Source organism: Caenorhabditis elegans, chromosome V (assembly GCF_000002985.6).
Source record: "Caenorhabditis elegans chromosome V".
In the NCBI taxonomy this organism is placed as follows: Eukaryota; Metazoa; Nematoda; class Chromadorea; order Rhabditida; family Rhabditidae; genus Caenorhabditis; species Caenorhabditis elegans.
This window is the reverse complement of record NC_003283.11, coordinates 6641546-6660696: the sequence shown is the minus strand read 5'-3', so window position 1 is coordinate 6660696 and position 19151 is coordinate 6641546. Positions and strand designations below refer to the sequence as shown.

Sequence of the window (19151 nt, the reverse complement as noted above, 5' to 3'; positions counted from 1 at the left end):
TTGATACTTATGGGTGTTCTTAGATTTGAAATTATAACAGTAATCGCACAAATAATTGGGTACATAAATTTAATTCTCAATTGTTTTAATTGTCTGTTACGTTTCCACGGATCAGGTCAGCATATTATTCATTTCATTATTTCATAAACAAAACGCATAACATTACCAACGTCACGATTGTGAGTATATTCCGAAACCTTTAAGAAAAAAACTTTCTCCTTGGGTTTCCCTCCCGTTCTTTCAAATTTTCCTTTTTTTCATTATCTTTGCTCTCTCTCTCTCACTTTCTCTCCTCTTTTGAAAAACCAGCTCTTTCTTTTTCCCCTTTATTTTTCCGCACCACAACGTATTCGGGCCCCTCCAAAACCACCACCACCAATACCACAATATGAGGTCGTTTTGAATGACATTGCCTGCTAGTCACTCTTCCGCTTTTTGTCTTTTTTCACATGTAGGTTATTTGGGGTTTTGTAGAGTTTACTATTTTCATAATGTTTTCTGTTTGTCATAAGTTTCAGCAGGATGTTTCGGATGTTTTTTGTTGAAATATAAAAATAGATGGATCCATTACTGTGACCCCTGCGTTCAGCTTCAAAATCAATCAGATCAGCTGTTCTGAAAAATAAATTAAATTTCAACAAATTTCCCTAGTTTCACACGACATATGCTTTCTCGCCAATTTCACAAGTAATATTCCGTTTCCAGGCACCACCTATATTTCTTCATTTCCCGCTACTCTCTTCGTTTAAAAACAGAGCCTAGTGTGACACTCGCTTAATTCATTTATTATGTATGACAATTTATTCATGCATTCATTTATTTTCAGCGCCTCGCGGCGATTAATGGGTGGCACTGAAAGTTGGTGGAGGCGTGAGCCGGCTCTAAAAGTGTCAATGGAACAAATGTTCTTGGGTTAAGCTTCTTTGGAGGGAGAGTGAGAGGCCTATAATCCTTGAGGGGGTTATGCTATTTGGAAGTGAATGACGATTGTTAGAAAGGTTTCTTCTCTTTTTTTCGCTGTTTTTTTCTGAATTCCGTCTGACCTTTTTTGTCTTCATTTTGTTGTGATTCACAAGGAACAAAAATATTTCAAAAATAACACTAAATGACGTACAAGAGAACAATATTTTGTGGGAGTAATATATAAACTTGTTTATGTTGTTGTTATTTCATCAGATAGTTGCTACATATATCAAACATTAAAACCAAAAGCTTTTTGCTGAAATCTAGGATTACAGTAATCCTCTCAGAACTAGTTGCTCCACCCATGTATTTTTCCACTTTCACATGTTGAATTTCAAATTTCACATAGATTTGAAGAATTGTTTTCTGATGTATCCTGATGTCCCGATTAAAAAATAAATTTAAGAAACTGGGGATAAGCAGAAGTTTTTGACAATTTCTGATGATCTCTCCCTAAATTTCTTCGCTTTTTTATTTTTATTTTCTGATTTCACTTTGTTCATCCATGGGCCTCGTCAGCAGCTTTCTTTTTTCTTCCTTTTTTAAAGGCTTGAAGAAAAAACGCAAAAAAAGAAGACGTGCCTCCATCTTCATACGCACACACACATACTCGCCGACGTCTTCTTTGCCCATATAATCCTTGTGCTACTGCTTTTGCGGTCGCGGCTCCGTGAGACCAAAAGCACCCGCTGCACTGCTCTTTTTTCTTTTCTCTCATCTTGTGCTCGGTTTTTTCTCGCGCACACACACACACACATGTGCCTTGCTTTCTCTCGTTTCCACCCAGTTTCTTGTCGTCCGTTGCTTCGCTCCTCGATGGCAATGTCTCCGCCTCTACATGGGCTCCATGAGCGCGCCCGCGAATTTTCATCGATCTTTTGCCGGGGCTCCAGACACACGCAAAAGCAGTAGTTCCCCGTGAGTGTCGAGTCAGCACCAAACTAGTACTTTTCATGTTCGAGATGAGATCAGAAACTTCTTGGATACACCTTCTGCGAATATATTTGCAACCTATTTTTTTGTTCTATCTTTTTTTGAATTGCTTTCCCAAATTGTGAAATAACAAAATCATAATTGAACGAGCAGTCCCTGGAGAATCGAGTCTGGAAACTGCCAAACAAAAACACACAAATCGAGAGAAAACCGGCGCATTTCTTTTTTCTCATGTTTTCATTTCTTGTCAAAAAAAGTCAATGGGTCGCATTGTTTACAATTGTTTCAAGATCAGTTTTCTACATTTTTGACATTTCAATTAGACTGTTAAATATTAATTTAGTGATGTCAAGCTAGCCGCATAAGTGTAACTGATATATCAGACCCTCAGACTTCCACCCGATATCTCACCACGAAAGTACCGTATTTGAAAGGAGAACTACTGTACTTAGGTTCTCGGCATGGTACGGGTTTCGAAATTTAGCGATACGCAAACATGAAACACTATAACGTTTTTGAATTTTGTTCAAATTAGTTTTTGAAAATTTTTCGGAATTACTCTCGATTGTAAGATACCAAATCAACTATATGTAGAATCCGTTAGGTTCTACGCGCAATTATCCCAATTAGGGCTGTACAAATCAGCGTCCGGCCGTCTGATTTTGACACCACCGGACGCACTGCGTCCGGTTTTGGGGTAGGTTTCCACGGCGGCCGACAATTTCCGAGTTTCGCCACTCACTATACTTAATCAGCAATTTTATAGTGAGTCGCGAAACTCGGAAATTGTCGGCCGTCGTGGATAGCTACCCCCAACCGGACGCATGTGCGTCCGGTTCGGACGACCGGACGTCCGGTTGTACAGCCCTAATCCCAATAAACCTGTATTCCTGTGTTTGAGTTTAGTATAATCGCTTCGTTTACTTATTTTTTTCAAAACTATTCTCGGTAAATACTACCTCCCTAATTGTGTTTTTGTCTGTACACAATACAACAGACATTCAATTTCCTATCTAGCCATCCCCCAATCTTCCCTGTTCTGTTTTCTGTCTGTGTCTTTTTTGTTGTCAGCTGATATGATGGACTGAGTCAGCACTTTTTTAATATTGTTTTTTTTTCTGAATTTCGTAACTTTATCTTGGTTTTTCCGACATTGTTGCCCATAGTTATTCTTGCATTCTCCAACAACACAGAATGATGAATCGCTGCCACATTTTTTTGACAAATTTATTGTTCAGTTCGGGTATCTCAGCAACCATGACGTGTGTTCAAGTATTTCATTTTTTCTCCCTTTCTAGGAAAATTCAAGTTGAATTTTTATTCATTTTGAAACTTCCTCTCATCTCTCGAAGATATGCCTCGGGCTTCAAATTCGTAGTCCACCCGTTGCACGTAACCTGCTGAAAACTTCCTTGTATTCAGTTCTCTCGTTTCGTTTTGTCTGCAAAAGAATTTAGCTCCATTTGTGTGAAATCGAGCAAAATCATGCGGCTAGAGAAAATAAGAAAAAAAAACGAAAGAGAACTGGAGCGTGTGCATGGGACATTCTCCTTTCTTCGCCTTATTCTTCGTCTCCCATTATTAGTTTCGCCTCCCACAATTCTGGCTGCAAAGCAATAAAAAGTGGCTTCGTTATTTGTCTGGAATGCGTCCCACTGTATGTGTTGTCTTCTATTTAATACAAGTTATAACCTCCACTCGCTTTTTTTTTTATTTTTTGACTGCCTCTTGGTAAAAACGTAATCATACAACAGCAGTGAAAACCAGTTTTTTGAAAACCGTCCCGTCATTTTTTTTCTATTTATCATTTCAATTTATTTATTAATCGATGATTGAAAGTGAATGGATGACGGTCATGACCGATTATCGATTATCCCGAAATAGAGATGCGCGTAGGTCATAATGCCCAGTACGCAAAATGTTTTATCGGTGTTTGCACAGATTTCGCAACATCTCTCATTGAATTTCCATTCATCGCTTCGTCATCTGACCCCATTTCTTATTTTTTCATCCTTTTCCCTGTTCTCATCGTTCCTTACTATTTTCCTAATTTCAGAACATCGCGATTTTATAATTTCGTTAAATATTCGTAATCCCGTTATACAAAAATAGCTAAATTTTCTAGTCGTTCTCGTTTTTGAGAGGGCACTTTAGTCCGTCATCGTGTCGCTTGTCGTGCTCAATTTTTCATGCATAAATGGGCGTCGCCGTCCCCCCTGTCGTTTTCTTCCTTTACCTCACTTTCCAGTTCTGAATTCCGATACGAATTTTTAAATTTTTCTAACTCGCTTCATTTCAGGGAACAGCCGGATAAGACCATCTTGACGACATGGACGCTCAAGGAGATGCCGGCGCACAGGGAGGAAGTCAGGGCGGACCACGACCATCCAACAAACGTCTCCAGCAGACACAAGCTCAGGTTGATGAAGTCGTCGGAATCATGAAGGTAAGATTTTGAAATGTGCAATTAAAATAACAAAAATCGCAATTTTTGAAATGATCCCATTTACAATTTATAAGCGTGTTAAATTAATCTTAATTCCCCTTTTTGCAATAAAATCACGAAAAATAGTTTTCAGGTGAACGTGGAAAAAGTTTTGGAGCGTGATCAGAAGTTGTCTCAACTGGACGACCGAGCTGACGCTCTCCAGGAAGGTGCTTCACAATTTGAGAAATCTGCGGCCACCCTGAAGCGCAAGTATTGGTGGAAGAACATCAAAATGATGATCATCATGTGCGCTATCGTCGTCATTCTTATTATCATCATCGTTTTATGGGCTGGAGGAAAATAAGTACACGACCTTTGTCCCGGATAAAAAAATCCCCCGAAACGCTGTAATTTCTTTCCCCCAAACTTCTTCCCTTCACATTTTGCCCATTTTCATCTGTTTTCATTTTCTAAAACATAGAAGCTGAGTATTCTATTCTTATTTTGAACTTCTTCTCTTCATTGTACTATAGTTGAATTATACGTTTCCCCCCACATCCCCATCCAATCTGTCAATTTTCTTAATATTCTTTTTCTGGTTGATCGCAAATCATCCATTTCTGAAATTAATTTATTTAGGCGGCGCGATAAGCTGCGTGATCCCACATCCACATGAGCTTATCCGCGGATTCCGTCGAGCTCGTGTGTGTATGTTTTTCTAGAATTTTCCTATTCTCAGACTAACAACATGCCTTCTCATTCCCCCCGGAAATTTACCCATTAGATGCGAATAAAATGGTGTTGAAAACTCAAAACTGTCAAAATTTTTGAATGGATTGAATGATTGTTGTGTAGATATTCAGATTTAGATACTTGAAAAAAAAACAATTGTTGTTTAAATTTAGTGGGCCTGGTCTTTTCAGAATGACGATATTTCAACCTCCATTTATCGATCGATCACAACAGTTCAAAGAACTTGCCACATCAATCGAGCAAAAGCACATTAGACGGCACAATAAGCCACCGGGTGAGGAAGAATTTGGATAGAATATTTAATAAAAAACGTTAAATATCGGATACTTCAAGTTTTTTGACACATCAACAAATCAGAAAAAAAATTCTGCAAAAATACCATTTAAGATTTTTTATGGAATATCCTTTAACAAACTTTTCAGATAAACTCGTTTTTGCCATAAAACTTTGAAGCGAAATTATTTTGATGATTTAATTCTAATTTTTATAGTTCTAAAAACATTCCAAAAATGAATAATTTCAAATTTCAGGAGACTACCGTCGTGATGAAAATCGTCCATCTCCAGCATTCACCAACATTTCGAACGTGGCTCTTTCGTTTGGCGCTGAAATGTATCTCTTCCGTAAAATGCTCGCAGATCACTCACAGGACTACATTTTCGCCAGTCGTGCCTATTCTAAAATGAGCCCGATGGAACGAGAGAGCTTTGATGAAGATGTGAAAGATGTTCGCCTGAATTTTTAAGATATCTATCATTTTACATTCGATATTCAGAAACTTACTCAGTTCCATTCAATCAACGTGCAGCTCGGACATCGTGTGAATAGCAGTGATGGGCTTCGAAATGCGACTGAAAGAAGTCACCTTTCACGTGTTCAGGAAGGATTGACTGTTTATTTGAAACAAATTATCGCAATGGTTTCACTTTTAAAGTATGCAAAATTTCAAATTTCCCTCTGAAAATAAGTAAATATCTTAATTTTTAGAAAGGAGCATCTACAGCGACTCCACGCGAAGAGCAAGTCACAGAATCTAATGAAAATAGCACAAGAGGCTGGTCACGTTTACAAATATCACCGTGGTCTTGAAGAACTTGTTCATGGCTCAGAGCTTGAATTTAGTGGTGAAAATTGTTTTTCTTGTAAATATAAATTTTAAAAATTTCAGACAAGCTTACTCACAAACTTCGAGAGATTCAAGCAAAGCACCCATGTATGCAGTACATTCCGGAAGAAGTGAACAGCGATTATTATTTAGTTGAAGAAAAATCAAATGTAAAAATTCAAAAAGAAGATCTGCTAGATGGAGAAGACGCTGGTTGGGATGGGATTGACGAACTTGATGTTCTGATTGTTCCACAAGACAAACCAGTACAAAATCGTGCGTCTCCGATTATTTTTAAAGAAGAAGTTCGCAATAGGCGTCGTGATGTTGGTGGTGGATACGATGCGGAACGTGAAAGTTATGAGAAGTGGCGAGATGAGCAAGGAGAGCAGTTTGCCGTGGAATTCCAACAACAAGCTGAGCTTCGAAAGAAAGAGTTTGTAAAGGAGGATCAGGATGACGAGATTCTCAAGCTTCAGCAGCATTTAACGGAGATCGCATCTTTACACACGGTGTTTTCAGAAAAGGTATTCGCAAATTTATTTTCAAAATTTTCAAAACCAATTTATTTCAGGTTTTGGAACAAGACCGTGATGTTGAATTAATACACGATCATGCTTTACATACAACCGAAAACATTACCGACGGAAATGAATGGATTCGAAAAGCTATCACAAACTCTGGAAAACAGCGAGCATTCCTTCTATTTTCAATTGTTGTACTTTCGTTCGCACTTCTCTTCATTGACTGGTATAACCCCTAATAATTTTTTGGAGATAATTCGTATTTATTACATTTATTCTGTGGTCTACAACATGTTCAGTCTGGTCTTGTTTCATAATCAAAGAAAGTCAATAAATTTAGTGCATTCATGTAGACACTGTTGTCGCACGTCCAACGTTATTTGTTGAAGCAGGTTTTGTTTTATTACCGAAAACACCCACGAGAATTTTCTCGACACTTCCTTTTTCAGTTAACCAGTTCTTTATCAGCTTGCGGTATCCTGGAAATTGAAAAAAAATTTTGATGTTTAGTTGTACAATTGAGTTTTTTTTAAATTTTAAATTTAAGATTGCCCATTTTCTAGAAATATATAATTTATCACTATGGTTTTTCAACATTATGGGTGTTGAAGCAGTCTTAAAAGGGATACGGTACGTTAAATTTAGTTCTTATGAATTTTCACTAAATTCGTTTCGTGTCCTGTAGGATTTCGCTATAAACGTTGAATTTGTTTTTTCAATGAAATCCAAATTAAAATACCGTATCTGTTTCAAGACACATGCCATTCATAAACTTTCGCTCGTGCTAAGACACAAAACTGATCGAAAAAAGTTAAAAATCTCACCATCCACATCAACAGCCCCTCCACTGTGAAAGTTTCTATCGATAAATTCAATGCCTTCTTTGCTCATTTTATTCGGATGACTTTCATAATATTCTCGTATTTCTTTTGTCGTCACCAAGCCATTGTGATCCATATCTCTGGCCTGAATTTGAAATGCTATACAGTAATTTTAGAAAAGCCAAAGAGTGATTTCAAATGTACAAGCCGTTTGGTGTATTACACAGACGCGAAAGTTTGGCATTTTTGCGCTAAAAGTACGGTACCTGGTCTCGACGCGAAGTTTTTTTGTTAATTTTGTTAAATGTAATTTCAAAATAGTATCGCTGCTCAATTTTTGCAGACTTTTTCGATGAGAACAAAAAAATAAAAACTCATAAACTTTAACAAATCGTTAGAAAAAACTATGAAAATTGATAAAAATTCCGCTGCACCAAATTTTGGAAATTACAGTAGTTTTAAAGGCACACACTTTTTTCACATTTAACAAACATTTATCGTGCCGAGACCGGATTGGCGCAAAATTCACAAAACTCCTGGAGGTCATGGTACATTCTGGAGACACTGTTAACTATTAACTATTATTATTATAAATATACCTTAAACTCGTTCGTTATGACGTCATCTAGTCGCTGATCTGCAGTTTCACTATTCCATTGATTCTTTTTCTGGCAAAATGCGACTCCAAATAGAATAAGTAAAATAGATTGCCTCATGATTTAAAGAATCGATTCTCAATAATTGAAAAATGGCAAGTGACTTGTCTTCTATTTCTCTCTCTCCGTATTCTTGTTTCCTACTACACTTTACACACTGAAATTGAATTCATTTATTGCGTGAAAAACTGAAAAAATGATACAAAAAGACTGAAGTAGCCTGACACGTGATATGGCAAGTAATAGGGTAACCCGGTGGCAACGAGAGATGGTCAAAATGAACAATTACTCAGTAATCAGTAAAAAGTAATCACAATGGAGATCAGATGAGGTGATTGGAAGGGAGGTGGCAACGAAAAAATGAAAAGAAAAGAAAACATAAATATTTGTGTTCAGAAATAGTGAATCAAATAAGGAGAATAGATTAATTGTAAAAACAAAATATAACGAATACATACACAAATCACAGAAATATCTCGCTATCATTATCATTACTATCAGTAATCACTACTAAAGTTGGCTTCGAATTTCCAAATTTCGAGACTATAACGTTGGGGATTCCTTTGATGATATTGCTGAATTGTCCACTAGCCTCGCTTTTCGAATTGGTTTTCGATGGCTTGTCACAGTTGACGAAATTTCGGATTACTTCGATTTTACTGAAAGTTACGATATTATGAATTCGTGATATAGATGATATCAAGTGGAATAGGTATTAGTAAGCATTCCTAGCACAATTTGAAATGCTCAAACTCACTTCAAAGCTGCTCGAATTTCTCGATGACGGCAATTGTAGAAAAAGAATGACAGTGAACCGTAGCAGTGGTAACCAATGGTGATAATTGGTCCCCATTTCATGAAATGTACCTCTCCAATAATCATATCATAAAGATAAAGAAGACTTGGTAGTACATTGAAAATCACTACAAGAAGAATGACCATCACTGTCAATGAGTTAACCTGAAATTAATCTCTTGATTCGAGTATTTAAGATGCTCATATTAACCTGCTGGAAATTTTCGCGGCTTCGTTTTTTGACATTTACAACTCGAGTTTCTCGCAGGACAAATAGTTTGCAGATGAATAGAAAATATGCAAGAGAAAGGAGTACACCGAAAAAAATCGTAGAGAGAAGGAAGTACAAGTGAAAGGCTGGACCAGATGATGAAGTCGTGACACAGTGGATTCGAGTCTGGAAAGTTCGTTTTTGAAAGTAGTAAAATACAACCGACAATTTCGAATAGGCCCCTCTATTCTGCCAATTAGTTATTTATAAGTTGTTCGAAACCCCATTACCCCACTTCTTGTGTCGAAGTGCATTCTTCAGTACACCCTACACCTGCTACTACTAAAAATTCTTCTTTACGTAATACTTCCCCCCGACCCTCCAAATTTTCACATGTTCTAAGTATATCTGAAATTCATCAACTCTGCAAAGCTTATTACTCACCATGAAAATGTCATCTTCGAAAATGAGAAACACCATATCACCCAATCCCCATAGAACAGCAAATGCGCAAATTTTCAGAGATATCTGAAAAAAAAATTTAAAGAAAATAATTGACTTTAAGATACCATTTTATGATCCAGGAAAAAGTATTCACTGGGTCGGAAAAGTGCAAAAATCCGTTCTGCTGCAATTGAGAGTGTAATGATATGGCGGACCTTATCAAGTCCAATCTCAAAGCTTGAACCGATAAGTATGGACCATCTGGGACAGTTTAAGTTGTTTCGATAGAACAAATTCAGGTAGGTAGGTATTGTGAAGAAACCTGAAAACCCCTTGAATTGTAAAACATGCATAAGCTTATTAATGTTGCCTATCAAACCACGAAACACATCAACGATTGCGTATAAAACTGCATGTCAGTCATTCAATTTCAGGTTCTAGTTATGTTTTGTGATATGATCTTAACTTCTGTTTTGTGTTGTACCTGTGAAAAAATTGGTGACCGCAAATGCGTAGAAAAGGTAGAGGTGATGTTTTGTGAGTAATTGAGGGGAACGGCGGAAAGCTGACCAAATGAGACCATTGAGAAGGCAATTCACGGTTCCCATAAGAAGTGCCACTACGTGGACTGGAGTTACACCCTGGAATTATTGAGTTGAAGTGTAATAAGACATTTTTGGAGCTTCAGAAAATTTTAGCCACGAGCTAATACCCCTTTAATTGCACGCCCAAATCTCAGCTTTTCGGATAGCTTTACTTCGTTTCAATTTTTGTGTTTTGAGTATTCAGAGTAGACAAACGTGCCAGAAAATACGTGAATATGTTCAAAAATAAATATCTAATACCAAGAAGTTCTGAGAACAATAAGGCGTATAATAGGGAATTAACATAGTTCCTTAATGCTTTTTTAAATTTAGTTCAACACATTGTTGAATCGAAAATTGAAAAAAAAGGATTTTTCAGAAATGATGGGAAGGAAATTAACAGTGGAAATTGGAAATTAGGCGAAATTTGTTAATTACATATATAAATCTGAAATAACAAAAAAACTCTAACTCTAACAGTTACCTTCAAATTTAATATTTAGGCAGAAAAATGCCTATCCGCTTGCCTACAGGATTTTCATGACTTTTAATAATACATCTGAAAACACGCTTATAATTTTTTAAGAATTTCTCAAAATATCGAAACTCGAAAAATCATAAACACAAAAGTCAATTCTCTAATTCAAAGGTCAATGGTTGAAATAGGTCTAGCCTATAATTACACTCCGAAGCCTCAATTAATCACGTTTCCACTAATTCTTCATACAAAACTTTTTCAGGACAAAAAGTGCAAAACAGAAAATAGTAATCCAATACTCTGAAAACTTTTACAAGATGAAAGAAGAACTCACTCTGTGTCCGAATTCTATAGTCGTTCGATTCCATGAAGTGTCCAGCACCATTTTCGTTCTGAAATGACATCTAATGAACTGTCGGAGATGTCTTTGCGTAATTTATGCAAATATTATGAAGATAATCTCGCTTTTCAAAAAAACAAAAATCACCTAGACAGGATGCGAGTCACGTTTATTTAAACAAAATAGAGAAGTAAGAAATATTATTCGAAACGGAAGGCAAATGTTAGTGTGTCAAAACATTAAATAAACTGATGAAAGACTAGAGATATACTTTGAAAAAAAAACGACACGAAAACATCCTAATACACAAAAAAAGAAGTAATGAGGTAAAATTGGTGACGTGATGAATTCAAGATGTCTTTTTTTAATTGATGGTTACTCCCTAAAAGTTGTGTGTTTCAATGCAAAAGTGCACAAAACTACTGATACCTTTAACTACTACCTTAAAAGAAATTATCAAAAATAAACTGAGTTTTGATCTCATATGAAACAAGTTATTTGAAGATGATGTGTTTGAACGTGTTCTTTTGCAAAATTTAAACAAGCGAAAAAAAAAGATGAGAGAATTTGATAAAACGAGCAAGGTACCTTATTCCCAGCGGAATTGAGAATGCACAAGTTCGGAAGTTTAAGTAGATTTAAATATGTCTTCCGTGAGGCTTTTGGGGAACTACTATAGTTTATATGTATACGTGGATAAGCTGGAATTTAGAATGTGTGCATAGAAGATGAAAAGTCGCTTTGAATAATTATCTTCAAACTACAAAGAAGTAGGAGTTCGGGGAAAGTATGGAAGTGAGATTAGGATTTTGATATCGTGCCTACAGCGTACCCCATTTTGTAGACGACCTGTGCCTAGGGGGTAGGCGTAAGTCACATTCACAACAAGGAACGACGGTACAAGAAAAAATATATTTTTTTGTAAGGAAATGGGCTCGAAAACTTTGAATTTTATGTGAATTTTCATTGCATTATTTTGGACAATGTCAAATAAATATTCAAAAGAGCTCTATTGGAAAACAATTTTTAATTCTAATATTTAAACAAGCCAGTAGCTTATGAAAAAAGTTCTAAATTTATTTTATTATATATAGAAGTTGCCACAAAACCTGGGCGGAGCCTACCTCTCCGGACATTTTTAATCTCTGGGACACCGCTGATGCTTCTTTTAATGTTAAAATATATATGTAATAAGCTCAGCGTTACAACGACGCAACAATAATTTTCAAATGAAAATTTAAAGCGGGAACGCTAGTTCATTTTTGAATAAAAAAATGGTTTCTAGTTCAAGAAATTTTGAGAACGTAGAATACATAGAAGGATTATATTTCGGGCAAAATATGTTTTAAAAGGTTCTCAAACCAGACACTTTTTGAATGCGGAACAGGAACATTTCGAAAGTTCACATTATTCTGAAAAACAAAAACACAATTCTGCTTTTTAGAAGTCACGAAAAAAATGTAAATTTGATATTTTTCAGCTGATATTTTTAAATTTCTCAGAAATTTAAATGAGGTGTAACGCAAATGAAAAATTGTTCATTATTCAGCTAAAACTACCAAATGTCAAAAAAAATTCTGGAATTTTTAATTGACGGTCAAAAGTCCCAAATCCAGAGAACTATTTTGGTTTTTAAAACTTCGGGCAATTCATCTATCAAAAATATTTTTCGGACCAATTTAGGGGATGCACAGCCTACAACGCATTCAGTTTTAAATCCTAGAATTATTAAACAGATCATTTTAATTTTTACAGTAACTGGAATTGAAAAATTTCTAGTTATCCAAGATATTTGGTTTTGAATTCTGACGCAGAAATCGCAGTTTCATTTTTTTTTCCAAACATCCAAAAATCTATTAAATATTTATTACCTTTCAAAAAAACAATTTTTACTAAAAAACAACTTTCAGTATGGTTCTGACTGACTCATCTCAAGTGACTCTTGAAATTGAAATTTTCAGTATTGGAGATTTTTTTTGTTGGAATATTTCACAAAGTATAAAGCTAATGATTAATTGTTGTAGTTTTATTTTTTGTTGGCTTTTTATGCAAGAGAACTTATGTGTCAACACATGAATATTTTATATTTCAGACGACTGAACTTTAAATCACTCAACTTCTGGATTGTTATAGGTTAGACTAAAAGTTAGTAAGACTATTTTTAAAACAAAATCCTGAAAAAACAAGAAAAGGAAAAGTAAATTAAAAAAAAAGAAATGCGACCACCGAAGTTACAGTAACTAGTGGTAAAAAAGAAAAATTAAGTATTCACCTACATCGCTAAAAACGATCGTATAATAGTAAACCTTTTACAAATAAGTATGTTGATGCATCAAATGAGAAGTCTAAAATTTACTAATCACACTTTAAACTTTTTATTGGGCTTAAAAATTATATTTAAAATCTGATCTGGATTTAAATAAAAATGCACTCATGGAACCGAAAAAGCAAACATCTCAGTTCCTAGGAAGTCCACAGAATTCTAGTAAACCAGAAAAAAAACGCTTCCCCTGAAGTTTCTGAAGATTTTCTTTGACAGACACATTCATTTAACTTTTTTGAAAACATGAAAAGAAAACTTCAAGATCAAATTACTCTACCTTATTTTTCTAGTTTCAGACTAAAATTATGGGGTCACTAATAGTTTTTCATTAATGTCTAAGTAGAGAAAAAAACTTTATGCTGGATCATCATCCGAATATCTATGTTTTTTTTTGTCTCATTCATCACGTTTTCCTCTCAATTGTTCTGACAATTATTTACAATGAAGTCTCTAAGCTTCCGCCTACATTACCAGTTGAGTGCAAGATTAAAGCATAATCTCGCTTCTGTACTCGATATGAGAATAGAAATTTACACTATTTCAAAAGTCCCACGTGAGAAAAAACATACTAAATTGAATTTTGTTTTGATACTCCTCCGGGACTTTCAAACATCAAACTTCGGAGTTCTACGTCTTGAAGGTGCCAAGTTCTAGGTAAGTGTAAAAAGGGGATTAGTATGAAAAAGTGATCGCATAAATTTTAAATTTGAATTATTTGAAGAAGAAGTATCGTGAATGGAGAAAATTGGAAAACATTTTATTAAAAAACTGGTAAACTATTTAAAATTTGAATTCCTGCTCAAACGTTCACATAAACAGTTTGAAGCATACGAAAATATTAACTATATGAAAAGCAAAATACAAAAATTAAATTTGAATTCTAGGCTTAAATTTTCGCGCAAAATTTTCTATACGTTGTATAAACAATCAGTGCTCAGACCCAGACGACTATTTTTTGCTATGCATATATGGAAAATTTAATAAAATGTCTGTTACAAGAACACGTTTTGCTTCACTGACACATATGTTGTTGCAACTCAATCACTACAGACCGAACATCCGTTCTTTTCTAGGCCAAACATATTTGGAACTGCCTCCGGCAAGAATCTTCAATCTTTCCGGAAAAATGGACTTAATTCCATTATAATCTTACAGCCAACAAAATAATTATTTAGCCCACTACAATAAATCCAAAAATAAATGGAAATCGAACAGCTGAAAGTTTTCCGAGTTCGAACAAACAATATCACATAAATACAATGATAAAATAGCGAATTCGTATGATCTCGGAATACAACGAAACAAACGAATTCTCAGAACTGGCTGATTGAATATTGGAGTGAGATTTGTCAACACTTGGGATTATCTAAACTGTGGATCTAAACTATTTGTTAATCCAAGATCAACTCTAATGGGTTTAAGTATTACAAAACACGTTTTTAAAAACTGGCATGAAGAATGAAAGTGCACTTTGTTGCAAAAAAAAAGTCCAGACAGATTATAATTACTTGCAATATATTAGTAATGCGTGAGATTGAGATTCTGAAAATAGATGTTACGGAAAGATGGCGGAGAAAATTTCATATATTTTTTAATTAAGTTATAAAAACAAAAGTTCAAAAAATCTCACATGTAAATAAGAAATGATAAAAAAGTCTGAACACCCGAGTGAGCTTTACGCTTTGATCATCTGGAAATTTTTTGAACAGCTCGTACTGAACTTTGAGAATTCAATTGGAAACTTTGGAATTTGGCGCGGTGATTCTGAAACATAAGGCGGTCATGGTAGGTAAGCACGTTATGCCTGGGTTACCTGAAACCAGGCAAACATGTCGCTTTGTCTACGTGAAAGGCTATAAAACGAAAAGCGAAAAACTTGGAACTAGACTCCCAAGTGATAACTAAAAAGTTCCAGATGGCTTATTAGCTTTGTTAAAATCTGGAACAAGAGCTTTCCGGAAAAATTCAGAATTGAGGACGTGACTTTTGTAAGTTGAGCTAATTTCAAAATTTTTCAGGTTTTTGTTTTTCGAAACGGCGATATTTAATTTTTTTTTGGATTTGAGGGTGAAACAAAAATAGCATATAACTTTAAAACCTAAAATCAATTCTTCCGAAGATCAAGTTTGACTAGCATTCTCCGAAGTTCATCCACATTCACATAAAACGTTTCTTCTGAAACAGACAAACATTCAATTTCTTGAGTTTAGTGCGAACCAAATAACAATTGGTTCATGGAATAGAACGTCAGATTTAGGGAAAAACAACCTATCAGGAATGAAAAACAACCTAACAGGCAAAGAGAAGACAAATGAGAAAAGGGAACCAGAAGAGAAAGGCGAAAGAAGAGGAAGTCATTAAATCCTTACAACTTTTCAGCGTTCCATTTCAGCATTATTTTTTGTTTCAGCCCTCATTATGATTGAGAGTTATTAAGTATGAAGAGGCAGTCGTTGAGAACACAAAACACACGTTTTCAGATAAAACTGGCACAATTTCATTCAACAACAATTTTCTGAAATAGTTGTAGTGGCAGAAAAAAACAATTGAAAAATCAAATTTGCTATGCGGAAGTTTATTAGCCTAATGTGAACACATAAAGTGAGGGTCCGAACTAAATTTTATCGTAATTCGTGGTAAAAGAAAACAAAAACAACAGCTGAATTTGAATATTAGTTCTAAATACGTAAATTCCTGATTTTTAGGAAAAGGAGTTGCATCTGACAGAAGCGGGAAATAGTGAGTAAAGTTGAAAGTTGTTTTTTCTCGCGTCCCCAATTTCCGTAAAATGAGGCCGTGTCGAAGAGAAAAAGAGTAAACGAAATTTAAAAAAAAGAGATTCTAGACTTTAAAAGTATAGAGGTCAAGAATTTTGAACTCTATTTTGAGTTCAATGAAGCAATTTTCAGCGGAACCATTACCTCATGAAACTTATTGGTGAGGGAAACAAAAAGTTGTGATATTTGTTATTGAAATAAGTTTTCGAATAGTATGCTTTGTGACACAAATAAGACGTCTAGAAATTTCATTTTTATATATTCTATTCCGTTAATGTTTTCAAGAAAATTGTGATTTTTCTCAATACCAAAACTTCTGGAAACTGCAGATTAGACAATTACTCGACTCACTTGAAACCATAAAATGAAAAAAACCCGCTCTCGAAATTTAAGTTCCTGGAAGTTCTTGGGATTTTCCAAAGTGTTAGTGTCAAGGTGTTCCACGAAAATCATAGCCACACAAAAAGGGTTTTGTTGTTATTGTTATTCATAAGCTTTTAACGAGTACATCCCAGTACAATTTTTATCCGCGTCATGAGCTTTTTGAACTATAACAATCAAAAATACGAAGGAAAATGGCATAATCAAAACAGAGCATGTCATTCATGAAAATAACGCTTCAGTTTTGTATCTAGGCTTCCACAACAGAAACCATGTTAAAATATGTTTCAAATTGGAAATTGTACTGAAAAACGTGTGTATTGATGCCAGAAACACTATTAACATAATCGGACAAAGTGACGTTCTTATAGAAGAGATTAGTATATCAATTATTTTGGTCTCAGTGAAACAAAATTCAATTTTTGCGTTTGATATTTTTGGGTAGAACCGATAAAAATTTAAATTGAGCATTCAGCAGTAGTGGGCAAATTAGGTTAAGCGTTATGCAATTATACTGTGAAAATAACACATCAATTACTATTATATTTCTGGTTCAATTTGTGCGAGTTTTTGTTCAAATTTTCAGAATTCTTATATTGCGCGGAAATCTTATCAAGCTTTCATCTCAAATTATCGTTTTAACGTTACCTTAGGATGATGCATAAATATTGAATTTACTTTATTTGCTTGAATTTGAACTTTGGTCGTTATTGAAAAACAATACAATTCTAGTCTGCCGAAAAAGTAGAAACAAAAGATTGCGTGCTATGAGCAACTGCAAATCAAAAACAAAAAAACTAAACAGCAAATATTCAACTACAGTTCAGTTAAAGATAGATGTTTGAATCCAAACCAACAAAACCGAACTAACCTATTTATATATTATATTTCAAGTTTTAATGTTTTACGCACGTACTCCAGAACGCTATTTGGATGGGGAATGACCCATTTGTAGTTAAAGTTCCCGCTCTCTGTTTGATCTCCGGAAGGTGCGGTAAATTTGGGTCTCTGGGATCTGAGAGTCGTAGACTAAATTAAATAAATTACATGTGTAAATTTTTGTATATAAAGTTGATCGTAATCGTGGTTTACTTTTTCGGTATTCAATCAGAAAAAGTACTAAAAATTAAATATCACAAGTACGAAGCAACAAGATTATGAATTCGACCTATCGGCTACATCTATGGTTTTTGCTCATTTATGTGTTTTCTTATTACTGTTGCCGAGTTTTAGTTTTGAATCAAATGTTATAAGTGCGGAACGACTGATTGACGTTTCGTTGTAGGCACATATAAATTGTGGAGCACAGTATTTAGTTTTCAAATGACGAACACTGGGGCGGGGGCAGTTTAAAGAAAAACGAGTAATAAAACAATTTTCAGACAAACAGGAAATACAATTATTTTTGCAATTTATCATTCTTGACTTGTTTTTCGTCTTGGAAAAATATGAATAATTTGGGTCGATTTATTTCTGAATTAGCTAGTGATTACTGATATTTTCTCTTTATTTGAATATGAAACGTTCCGTTTAAAGATTAAAATTACGATAAAAATTCAATAACAAGGGAATTTCAGAGAATACGAGTAGAAATAAAAGAACTGGATTTCAAAGAAATTTAAATTTTATATGAACAGTCTGTGTTGAAAAAAGTTATTTTTGATGAATTCGTTTATGGCTTCTTTGAAGGATTGAGCACAGATAAGCACATTATTTGAATGACTAGTCTCTTTATAGTCCAAATTCTGATTAAAGAGGTTTAGGGTAGTCTACCAAATCTAACAATCTACAGACCATTGATTTGATGGAAAAATTCAACAAATCAAATGATTGAATAGATTTTTGTGTGAAAGCATGACAACACACAAAGAACAATTCTTTTGCACAGTGAAATAACCAACAAAAAGCCGAAAGCAAATATAAAAAAGAGATATGAAAAATATGGGAAAAATAATGTTCATTTTTTCTCATATATTGCAAAAAAGAAAAACGACAACTGACGATAGAAATGTGCGAAGGTGCAAGATACGTTTCATTCGCCCGGCAATATATATATCATCATTTCATTGAGGTTAGTTCAAGACAGAAACAAAATCGGATACTTCATACATTTTATAAAGTCGAAGATCATTTTTTGTCTAGTACAGGAAGAGGAAATTAAACGGAAAATGGAAATCATGGAAATGTATATTAGCCTCCCTATGTAGCTTAAACTTTTGGCAACTGTTGACGACTTATGAATAGCATCCTAAATAAGGTTACAAAGTGTTACCAGAAAGTCGCTAAATATTTTTCAAATAATTTTAGTGAATTAGTTGCCGAGATTTGACAGGAAACTCCAAAAGTTTTCCCAGGAGTTGCGCTCGAGCTCCAAAAAAGTATGAGAACTCTGTCAAGAAGATTCAAAAGTTTGGCTTCACACTAAAGATGCTTTAATTTAAAAACCATTCAAAAAACTAGACCAGCAGCTGATCAAAATGATATTCGAGTGTAAATTGAAGGTTTTTTATACTGAAAAGTGATTCATTAAGTCATAATTTTGGAACAAATGATCAGGTTCACATTCAGGCTCAAAGAGTTTGAATGTTGATCACGATTAATTATGCAGAATAATTATTTGCACCTGGTTTCTTCT

The 19151-nt window shown here is 34.6% G+C and overlaps 4 protein-coding genes and 2 non-coding genes across 6 annotated transcripts; 4 read left to right on the top strand and 2 right to left on the bottom strand.

The window, feature by feature from the left end:
- Window positions 1-760: 760 nt before the first annotated feature.
- Window positions 761-827, top strand: T10H9.9. Its single transcript, NR_068943.1, has one exon. It is a non-coding gene; the product is annotated as an Unclassified non-coding RNA T10H9.9 (non-coding RNA).
- Window positions 828-1535: 708 nt separating this feature from the next.
- Window positions 1536-1676, top strand: T10H9.10. Its single transcript, NR_068942.1, has one exon. It is a non-coding gene; the product is annotated as an Unclassified non-coding RNA T10H9.10 (non-coding RNA).
- A 2519-nt stretch (window positions 1677-4195) lies between these two features.
- snb-1 (Synaptobrevin-1) lies at window positions 4196-5135 on the top strand. The gene is made up of 2 exons (NM_001392536.1): window positions 4196-4342; window positions 4476-5135. Exons 1-2 carry the CDS (start codon window positions 4226-4228, stop codon window positions 4686-4688), a joined length of 330 nt encoding a protein of 109 aa, NP_001379956.1. The 5' UTR covers window positions 4196-4225; the 3' UTR covers window positions 4689-5135.
- Window positions 5136-5247: 112 nt separating this feature from the next.
- On the top strand, window positions 5248-7051 carry syx-18 (t-SNARE coiled-coil homology domain-containing protein). The gene is made up of 6 exons (NM_072286.7): window positions 5248-5351; window positions 5608-5804; window positions 5853-6010; window positions 6065-6201; window positions 6246-6709; window positions 6757-7051. The coding sequence occupies exons 1-6, from the start codon at window positions 5249-5251 to the stop codon at window positions 6943-6945; spliced, it is 1248 nt and encodes a 415-aa protein (NP_504687.1). The 5' UTR covers window position 5248; the 3' UTR covers window positions 6946-7051.
- Window positions 6950-8346, bottom strand: T10H9.8 (EF-hand domain-containing protein). Its single transcript, NM_001047701.4, has 3 exons — window positions 8127-8346; window positions 7531-7672; window positions 6950-7185 (listed from the first exon to the last, which is right to left on the bottom strand). Exons 1-3 carry the CDS (start codon window positions 8241-8243, stop codon window positions 7052-7054), a joined length of 393 nt encoding a protein of 130 aa, NP_001041166.1. The 5' UTR covers window positions 8244-8346; the 3' UTR covers window positions 6950-7051.
- Window positions 8342-11080, bottom strand: T10H9.1 (G_PROTEIN_RECEP_F1_2 domain-containing protein; the record flags this gene model as incomplete). The annotated part of the gene is made up of 7 exons (NM_072285.2): window positions 8342-8842; window positions 8941-9143; window positions 9190-9375; window positions 9634-9717; window positions 9759-9955; window positions 10118-10274; window positions 11030-11080. The coding sequence occupies 7 exons, from the start codon at window positions 11078-11080 to the stop codon at window positions 8647-8649; spliced, it is 1074 nt and encodes a 357-aa protein (NP_504686.1). The 3' UTR covers window positions 8342-8646.
- Window positions 11081-19151: the final 8071 nt, after the last annotated feature.

Coding starts and splice junctions, on each gene's coding strand:
- snb-1 (NM_001392536.1), top strand. CDS start 4,226: ATGGACGCTCAAGGAGATGCCGGCGCACAGGGAGGAAGTCAGGGCGGA. Junction 4,343..4,475: donor AAGTCGTCGGAATCATGAAG/GTAAGATTTTGA, acceptor AATAGTTTTCAG/GTGAACGTGGAAAAAGTTTT.
- syx-18 (NM_072286.7), top strand. CDS start 5,249: ATGACGATATTTCAACCTCCATTTATCGATCGATCACAACAGTTCAAA. Junction 5,805..5,852: donor TTGATGAAGATGTGAAAGAT/GTTCGCCTGAAT, acceptor TTCGATATTCAG/AAACTTACTCAGTTCCATTC. Junction 6,202..6,245: donor CTCAGAGCTTGAATTTAGTG/GTGAAAATTGTT, acceptor TAAAAATTTCAG/ACAAGCTTACTCACAAACTT.
- T10H9.8 (NM_001047701.4), bottom strand. CDS start 8,243: ATGAGGCAATCTATTTTACTTATTCTATTTGGAGTCGCATTTTGCCAG. Junction 7,673..8,126: donor TCATAACGAACGAGTTTAAG/GTATATTTATAA, acceptor TTTCAAATTCAG/GCCAGAGATATGGATCACAA. Junction 7,186..7,530: donor AGGGGCTGTTGATGTGGATG/GTGAGATTTTTA, acceptor TTCAATTTCCAG/GATACCGCAAGCTGATAAAG.